The sequence below is a fragment of the Peromyscus leucopus genome, chromosome 18, assembly GCF_004664715.2.
Source record: "Peromyscus leucopus breed LL Stock chromosome 18, UCI_PerLeu_2.1, whole genome shotgun sequence".
NCBI classification, from domain to species: domain Eukaryota; kingdom Metazoa; phylum Chordata; class Mammalia; order Rodentia; family Cricetidae; genus Peromyscus; species Peromyscus leucopus.
In genome coordinates, this window is record NC_051078.1 from 2,238,190 (window position 1) to 2,247,906 (window position 9,717).

General features: G+C 43.9%; 1 protein-coding gene across 4 annotated transcripts in view; it reads left to right on the forward strand.

Moving 5' to 3' along the window:
- Positions 1 to 3,192: 3,192 nt before the first annotated feature.
- The window catches only part of Rbms2 (RNA binding motif single stranded interacting protein 2), a 55,161-nt gene continuing 48,636 nt past the window's right edge, over positions 3,193 to 9,717 (forward strand). For 3 of the 4 annotated variants that reach the window (XM_037196675.1, XM_037196676.1, XM_037196678.1), the window contains exon 1: positions 6,242 to 6,378. In XM_037196675.1, the coding sequence (XP_037052570.1) occupies positions 6,313 to 6,378 (66 nt within the window). In that variant the 5' untranslated portion in view covers positions 6,242 to 6,312. Of the gene's footprint in view, positions 3,741 to 3,866; positions 3,928 to 6,241; positions 6,379 to 9,717 lie in introns of those variants that run through there. The other variant, XM_037196677.1, reaches the window with a different exon arrangement.

Sequence of the window (9,717 nt, forward strand, 5' to 3'; positions counted from 1 at the left end):
TCCCCATATTTATTCAATATAGTACTAGAAGTTCTAGCTAGAGCAATAAGACAAGAAAAGGAGATCAGAGGGATACAAATTGGCAAGGAAGAAGTCAAACTTTCACTATTTGCAGATGATATGATAGTATACATAAGTGACCCCAAAAACTCTACCAGGGAACTTCTACAGCTGATAAACTCCTTCAGTAAAGTGGCAGGATACAAGATCAACTCAAAAAAATCAGTAGCCCTCCTATACACAAATGATAAAAGGGCTGAGAAAGAAGTCAGAGAAACATCACCCTTTACAATAGCCACAAATAATATAAAATACCTTGGGATAACACTAACTAAACAAGTGAAAGACCTTTTTGATAAGAACTTTAAATCTCTAAAGAAAGAAATTGAAGAAGATATCAGAAAATGGAAGGATCTCCCATGCTCATGGGTAGGTAGGATTAACATAGTAAAAATGGCAATCTTACCAAAAGCAATCTACAGATTCAATGCAATCCCCATCAAAATCCCAACACAATTCTTCACAGACTTGGAAAGAAAAATACTCAACTTTATATGGAAAAACAAAAGACCCAGGATAGCTAAAAGAATCCTATATGATAAAGCAACCCTTGGAGGCATCACCATCCCGGACCTCAAACTCTACTATAGAGCCATAGTAATAAAAACAGCTTGGTACTGGTATAAAAACAGACATACGGACCAATGGAATCGAATTGAAGACCCTGACATTAATCCATGCACATATGAACACCTGGTTTTTGACAAAGGAGCCAAAACTATACAATGGAACAAAGAAAGTATCTTCAACAAATGGTGCTGGCATAACTGGATGTCAATATGTAAAAGATTACAAATAGATCCATATCTGTCACCATGCACAAAACTCAAGTCCAAGTGGATCAAAGACCTAAACATAAATCCAGTTACACTAAACTTAATAGAAAAGAAAATAGGAAGCACTCTTGAACGCATTGGCACTGGAGACCATTTCCTAAATAAAACACCAACAGCACAGACCCTGAGCACAACCATTAATAAATGGGACCTCTCAAAACTGAGAAGCTTTTGCAGGGCAAAAGACACAGTCAATAAGACAAAAAGACAGCCAACAGATTGGGAAAAGATCTTCACCAATCCCACATCTGACAGAGGATTGATCTCCACAATATATAAAGAACTCAAGAAACTAGACATCAAAGCACTGAACAGTCCAATTAAAAAATGGGCTAAAGAGCTAAACAGAGAATTCACAAAACAAGAACTACAAATGGCTGAAAGACATTTAAAGAAATGCTCAACATCCTTAATCATCAGAGAAATGCAAATCAAAACGACTCTGAGATACCACCTTACACCTGTTAGAATGGCTAAGATCAAAAACACCAATGACAACCAATGTTGGAGAGGATGTGGAGCAAAGGGAACACTCCTCCACTGTTGGTGGGAATGTAAACTTGTACAACCACTGTGGAAATCAGTATGGCGGTTTCTCAGAAAATTAGGAATCGAACTACCTCAAGACCCAGCCATACCACTCTTGGGCATATACCCAAAGAATGCTGATACATACCATAAAGATACATGCTCATCTATGTTCATAGCAGCACTATTTGTAATAGCCAGAACCTGGAAACAGCCTAGATGCCCATCAACGGAAGAATGGATGAAAAAAATGTGGTACATATACACAATGGAGTACTACTCAGCAGAGAAAAACAATGAAAGCATGAAATTTGCAGGCAAATGGATGGAACTAGAAAAAATCATCCTGAGTGAGGTAACCCAAACCCAGAAAGACAGTTATGGTATGTACTCACTCATTGGTGGATTCTAGATATAAAATGAACAATCAGACCACAACCCATAGAACCATAAAGGCTATATATATATATAGCATGGAGGTCCCTAGGACGACTGTGGCTTATAATAAATTTCAGTTTTACTCAATTATTGAAAAAAAATAGCCAAATGAATAGAAACACATGAACTATGAACCAAAGGCTGAGGGGCTCCCAGCTGGATCAGGCCCTCTGAATAGGTGAGACAGTTGATTGGCTTGATCAGTTTGGGAGGCATCTAGGCAGTGGGACCAAGTCCTGTGCTCAATGCATGAATTGGCTGTTTGAAACCAGGAACTTATGCAGGGACACTTGGCTTAGTCTGGGCGGAAGGGACTGGACCTCCCTGGACTGAGTCTACCAAGTTGATCACAGTCCTCGGGGGAGGACTTGTCCTGGAGGAGGTGGGAATGGAGGGTGGGCTGGGGGTAAGGGGAGGGCGTGGGAGGGGGAGAATAGGGGAACCCATGGCTGATATGTAGAATTGAATGGTATTGTAAAATAAAAAATATATATCACAAATAAAAAAAAAAAAAAAATAAAACAGGCGGTGGTGATGTAAACCTGTAATCCCAGAACTCAGGAAGAAGAGGCAGGTGGATCTGAGTTCGAGGCCAGCCTGGTCTACAGAGCGAGTTCTAGGACAGCCAGGGCTACACAGAGAAACCTTGTCTAGAAAAAACAAAAAATAAAAAATAAATTAAAAAGGGGCTGGAGAGATGGCTCAGAGGTTAAGAGCACTGGCTGCTCTTCCAGAGGTCCTGAGTTCAATTCCCAGCAACCACATGGTGGCTCACAACCATCCGTAATGAGATCTGGTGCCCTCTTCTGGCTTGTAGTCATATATGCTGTATACAAAATAAATAAATGTTTAAAAAAAAAAATAAATTAATTTAAAAAAAAGAAAAGAAAAAACCCAATTTATTATCATTATTATTATTATTATTTGGTTTTTCGAGACAGGGTTTCTCTGTGTAGCTTTGTACCTTTCCTGGAACTCACTCTGTAGCCCAGGCTGGCCTGGAACTCACAGAGATCCACCTAGCTCTGCCTCCCAAGTGCTAGGACTAAAGGTGTGCGTCACCATTGCCCGGCTATTAACATTATTATTATTGATTTTTTGAGACGGGGTTTCTCTGTGTATTAGCCCTGGCTGTACTGGATCTTGTTTGTAGACCAGGCTGGCTTCAGACCCACAGACCTGCCTGCCTTTGGGGTTAAAGGTATGCATCACCATGCCTGTCATTTATTTTTATTTATTTATTTATTTATTTATTTATTTATTTATTTATTTATTGGACAAGGTCTCACTATATAGCCCAGGCTAGTCTGGAACTGGCCGTGGTGAGAAACCACTTAATATCATTTAGAACGACTGGTCTAAAACCACAAGAATGAATTGGGATATGATGAATGAAAGTTTCTGAGGGCGGAAAAGGAAGTTCTTGAAAACTGCAGTGCCCCTGAGAGATGCTGTTATTTACTTGTTTACTGTATCGGGCTGTTTCCATTCTCAGTAGCAATTCCCACACTGAGGCTGTCCCCACCCTTCCTGTGTCCCTTGAGTTGAGCATGCACTTCCTGTCCTGTTATAAATGAAAGTCAGAGTTGGGGGTGGCTGTGCATGCCTGTATTTACTCTGCAGAATGCTGGCTGGCGCTGTCTGTTCCATGATCATAGCCAAACAGTGACAGGAAAACCAGAGAGCAGGGCTTCCCTGCAGAGAGAGTTTGGGTTGGATGTCTGTCTGTCTGCTGGAGCGTCTGTGATGGCAGCCGGAGTCCTGAGGACGGGCTCTGAAGCCGGTCACTCCCTGTTCTAGGTAGATGGGTAGGCTTGGTGGGGTCATCCTTAAGTTGTCTTTTCTTGTTACGACGACTCCTTTGAGGGCGCACTGGAGGTGAGTATTAACTGCAGCTGTGTGAGAGTCTTGACTCTTTAAGTTCTGTTCTTTCCTAAAAAGTCTCATATTTTACTCCTTTGTGAAGCATGCTTTTTAAAGAGCTCTGATTTGTTTGCTTGACAGCTCAGAGATAGTGTCCCGATTCCGTCAACTTCATTCTGCGTGGCTATAAATTCCACACCCGGTGAGTGTTTCTACTTGTTTAAGCTTTGGGGGGCCGGGGTTTAAGGGCTGGGAAATAATAGAATAGAAAGTCAAAGAGTTGGGCAGGGTGGTGCACTCTGTAACCTAGCCCTCGGGAAAGCAGGCATGAGGATTAGGAGGTCATCGTTTCGGGCTATGTGGAACTCAACGACACCTTGGGCTACTTGAGATCCTGTCTCAAAAATATCAAAGAGGGCTGGAGAGTTGATTCAGTGGTTAAGAGCTAATACAGAGGACCCAGGCTTGATTCCCAGCACCCACACGGTGGCTCACAAACATCTGTAGTTCCAGTTCTAGGGAATCAGATGCTGTCTTCTGACCTCCATAGGCACCAGGAACATGAGTGATACATAACACTCATAAAAGATTAAATAAAACTAACTTAAAAAAAAAGCATCAAGTATAAGCCGGAAGGGTGGGAATATGGCTCAGTGGTAGAGTGCTTGATCATCTAGCACAAAATACACAAAACAGCCAGGACCAAACCAAGCCAACACACAAACGGAATGAGGCAGGATTGTGTGTCTGTGCTAGTAAACCTGTACTAAGGAGCCTGAGACAGGGTGATAACCAGTTTGAGGTCAGTGAGAGCCACCGGGTGAGGCCCTGTCTTACATAAATAAATAATAATGTTAAATAAGATAGCTTCCACTTGGGCTGAAGACATCGCTTTGTATAGCTTAGCGAGTGGGACAAGAGCAGACGGGAGCCTTTTGTTTTGATCCCTGGTACCACCGAAAATAAATAAGTAAAATAGTAAATAAAAGGCTTCAACTTGTTTAAAAAAAAATCACAAAGCCCCGAACTTCATGAAATTGTTCTGATGATTTTTGTTTTGTTTTGTTTTTCTGGGATTAAAGGCATGAGCCGCCATGCCTGGCTGATGATGCCTTTTTAAGGGATGTGCTGTCCTTACTGAGAGGATCTGAAATGGGAATGCTGATGTTAGCCTGATGTGAGAGAGAGAGAGAGTGTGAGAGTGAGTGTGAGAGAGAGTGTGAGAGAGAGTGTGAGAGTGAGGAAGAGGGAGAGGGAGAGGGAGTGGGAGAGGGAGAGGGAGTGGGAGAGGGAGAGGGAGAGGGAGAGGGAGAGGGAGTGGGAGAGAGGGGGGAGTGGGAGGGGGGGAGAAACATAAGAACGGTGTCCATGGAAGCTGAGGCAATGGAGGTGGTTGTAAACAACCTGATGTGGATGTTGGACATCAGTTGTGGGTTTCTGGAAGAGCAGCAAGTGCTCTTAACCCCTATTTCCTCTCGCCAGCCTCCATGTTCTTTTTCTTCCTTCCTTCCTTCCTTCCTTCCTTCCTTCCTTCCTTCCTCCCTCCCTCCCTCCCTCCCTCCCTCCCTCCCTCTCTCTCTGTCTCTTTCTTTCCTTCTTTCTTTTTTCCAAGACAGGGTTTCTCTGTGTAGCTTTGCACCTTTCCTGGAACTCGCTCTGTAGACCAGGCTGACCTCGAACTCACAGAGATCCGCCTGCCTCTGCCTCCCGAGCACTGGGATTAAAGGTGTGCGCCACCAACACCGGGCTCCATGTTCTTTCTTAATGCCTTAAGATCACCCTAAGTATAAGTAGTTGAGCTCTGAGATCATCTCCCATACTGCATCTCAAGCATACTGTCCTTTGCATGCTCCAGAAGGCAGAGTGGGGGGGGTGTGTGTGTCTTTTTACATCAAGCTTGAAATCTTAAAAAATTGTATTTCATCTATTTTGTATGTGCACGTGTGGGCGTGCCACATTGGGTGCTTGTGGTAGTTGGTCTTCTCCTCCTACCTTGTAGACTGGGGACCTGACTTAGGCTTGGCAACCCTTACCAGTAAGCCATCTTGCCTGGCAAGCTTGAAATCTTGTAGCTGAGATCTGAGGGAACGTTTCAAATCACAACAAAACAACAACAAAAACCTTTGTCTTTTCATTGACAATAGGATAACTGTCTTTTTGTGAGAGTCGGAACTTGTTCAGGGAGGGATGGGGTCCATCTGAAAAGGATTAGACCTAGGGACCCTTCTTTCTAGCTTGAACTACTAAGCCCATGTAAAAGGAGCCGAATTAGAACGTCCTGGGCATTAGGACCCAGTGGAACGGCGGCTTGTCCTGACTCTGAGTTAACTTCTGTCAGTGACGTGAGGCAGACCCAGCTCATTCTTCCCCGCAGCCCCCCCCCCACTCACTCACACACTCTCTCTCTCCCTCTCTCTCCCTCTCTCTCTTGCTCCTTTTCTCCTTTCTCCTCCCCCTTCCTTCTCCCTTTCCCTCCCTCTTCCCCTCCCTTCCTCTCTCCCTCTCCTTTTCCCCCTCCTCCCTCCCTCTCCCCCCCACTCCTTTCCTCCCTCTCTTCTCTCTCAGCTCCCTAACCGTAAAGAAAAAAATGCTGCTATCAGTGACTTCCAGGCCGGGGATTTCGACTTTTGGGTATAACAAGAACAACAAGAAGGTAGGAAAATGCTTTTGGGGAATCCAGCTACTTCCTCTCCCCGGGCTCCGGCTCCGGGCTCCGGGAGTGCCCTTGGGTTAGATTCTCCTTTAAGAGGGGAACTGGATTCCTCTCTCCCGTCCAGCGCCTCTCCTTCCCCTTCTTGCCTTGCTTTCTGCACCTGGTTCTGGAGTTAAAGGAATTTAGAGGCAGGGTTTGTGAGGCTGGAGAAAGCGGGGGAATAAAAAGAGTCAGCTTTACAAGTTTGTTTCTCGTGGAATGAAGTTAGTTTGACGCCTGACTGTGCCGATCTTCTTGGGAGAGTGTGTCCCTTGTCTCTGGGCGCACTCTTGACAAGATTGTTTTATCATCGTGGTGAGTTTCGTCTCCCCCATCCCACTTCCCTTTTTACTCAAACCCCAGATCGCTGAAATCACAGGTAGCCTGAGAGGTCTCAGGGCTCATGGAGAACTGAGTGTGTGCTTCTAGACTAGAGACCCTACCCTATCCCATCCTTCCTGGCCGAGGAATTTGGGGAGATAACATGCCTTGGGATTAAGGCGGAGAGCTCTGTGATTCTTTAGGTCTTGCCTTTCGAGTGGATACTTGGAACCCTGCAGATAGCCAGGATTAGCCAGGATCCCTGGAATCTTTATGATTAACCCATGGCTGCCTGAGAAGTTAAGCTATGGTTGAGTGAATTGGACTGCCTGGAGAGCGATGGACAATCTTGCCCACCTTTGCCAGAGAAGGCAGTTTCTTGGCGTTTCTTGGTCTGCAATACTGGAGAGGAGCTTTAGCCGGAAGACTTTTTACCCACTCCCAGCATTGAAGCAGTTCTTCCAGAGATCTATGTTTAGCTTATCTGATGGAATGCTGGAGGTAGGGGAAAGATTCACGTCCTGTTGGACTTGAAGAGACCATTTTGGAGACTCAAACACTAGTGTCTCATCAGGGCAGTCTCCTAGTGGCATTCAGTTTATATGCTTACAAAAAAACTAGAGCCAGGCGGTTGTGGTGCAGGCCATTAATCCTAGCATTTAGGAGGCAGAGGCAGGTGGATCTCTGAGTTCAAGGCCAGCCTGGGCTACAGATGGAGTTCCAGGACAGCTAGTGTTACACAGAAAAACCCTGTCTCAAAAAACAAAACAAAACAAAACAAAAAAGGAAAGAGAGCTCTACACATATTTTTGATTACTTTATAATGTATCAATATATATAATGTATAGACTGATGTCCTATCATATATATTCATTTATATGTATGTGTGTTTGGAAGGGGAATAATCTATCTACCTTTATTCTCCTCAAATCTATATAGTACTACCACCAAAGTTACTTTCTCTTTTTTTTGTAAGTTTTGGGGCTTTGAGATGTGGCCTCCCTCTTTACCTCAGGTTGGCCTGGAACTCACTCTGTATGTAGCCCAGGCTGGTCTTGAACTTGCTGCAGCCTAACTAGGGTCATAGGCATGGATGAGCCACTGCACCTGGATTCTTTTTCTTTTTCTTCTTTTCTTTTCTTTTTTCATTTTTATTTTTATTTTTGATTTCTTTTGTTTTTTTCGAGACAGGGTTTCTCTGTGTAGCTTTGGAGCCTGTCCTGGAACTCGCTCTGTAGCCCAGGCTGGCCTTGAACTCACAGAGATCCTCCTGCCTTTGCCTCCAAGTGCTGGGACTAAAGGCATGTGCCACCACCGCCTAGCTCTTGTTTTATTTTTTAAATAGGGTTCTATTATGTAACCCAACCCGGCCCTCAAACTGTGATCCTCCTGCCTCAGCCTCCCCAGAGCTCCGATTACAGCTCATTCCTGATTCTTTTCCTTTCCAAGTTTCTCAGGATACCCATTCAAATAAAACTAAGTGAACTTTCTGATTTGAAAATATCTAAAATTTCTTTTCTCAGTTCTCCATTCCCTTTGGATTTTGAGAGACGTTTAAGATTTAGATTCTGGTTTTTTGTTTGTTTGTTTGTTTGTTTTTTGTTTTTTAAGACAGGGTTTCTCTGTGTAGCTTTGGAGCCTGTCCTGGAACTCACTCTGTAGCCCAGACTGGTCTCGAACTCGCAGAGATCCGCCTGCCTCTGCCTCCTGAGTGCTGGGGTTAAAGGTGTGCGCCACCACCGCCCGGCTAGACTCTGTTTTTTGTTTTTGTTTTGGAGGATAGAAGTTATGGCCTTGCACATGCTTGACATGCACTTGGCAACTAAGCAAACAGCCTAATGTTTAGATTCTAAGTGTAAGAGGGAGCGGGCAACAAGAGCTAGGGCTGTGGGCTTGGATTTGATCTCATATCTCTTCCTGATAATTTATGAGGTCTGGGTGGATAGGAGAGGAAGCATTTGCATTTTTACTAACATATTTGTCAAAAAGTCTTTAGGGGCTGGTGAGACGTCTCTGAGTAAAAGAGATTGCCACACAAACCCGATGACCTGATTTCCAGTCCCAGGTCCCATGGTAGGAGAGAATCACTCCCTTCCGGAAATTTGTCCTCCGACCTCCACACACAGTGTGTGGCATGCGTATAAACTCACACACACATACTAGCGATATGCTAATGATAATAATAAAAAAGTAGTTTAAAAAGTCTTTGGGGGTCTGTCAAGACGACTCAGCCTACAAGGCTAAAGACCTGAGTCCCGTCCCCAGAACCCTCATGGTAGAAGGAGACTCCCACAAGTTGTCCTCTGACCTCTACATATACAAAATAAAGAAATGAAAACGTGGAGTGAAAAAAGAAATCTTTGAATGTTTACAAGTCAATGTTCTGAAACATCTAAGGAAGTTATATTTACATATTGTGGCTGTGCACATGACTGATTTCATGTATATATATATATGTATATATGGCTTGTGAATTTGGGGCGTTTGAACTGAGACATGCTGTGTTGCTCTTTATCTTGCTGTTCACAGATGAGTTTGATAGTTTGGTGCATTTGTTTCTTTGTTTCGGGAAAAGAATTTGGATATATTTTCTCGTGTGCATTTTTTTTTTTTTAAATTTTACTGGCTGTTTTCAGTTCTTACTATGAAACCCTGGTTGGCTTGAAACTTATACTCTGTAGCTGCTTAGACCAAGCTGCCTTCAAACAGATCACCCCTCCCCACTTCAGTCTCTAGAATCCCAGGATTACAGGCAAGCACCACCATGCAAGGCAATTTGTGCAGTTTGTTTGTTTTTTGTTTTGTTTTGTTTTATGTGTATGAGTGTTTTGCCTGCAGGGATGTCTGCACACTGCCTGTGTGCCTGGTGCCTTTGGTCTACATAGAGGGAACTTGTCTCAGAACAACAAGCAAGCAAGCAACTTGGCCTAGTGACGTACACCTTTAATCCCAGCAGAGGCAGGCAGATCTCTGGTCAAG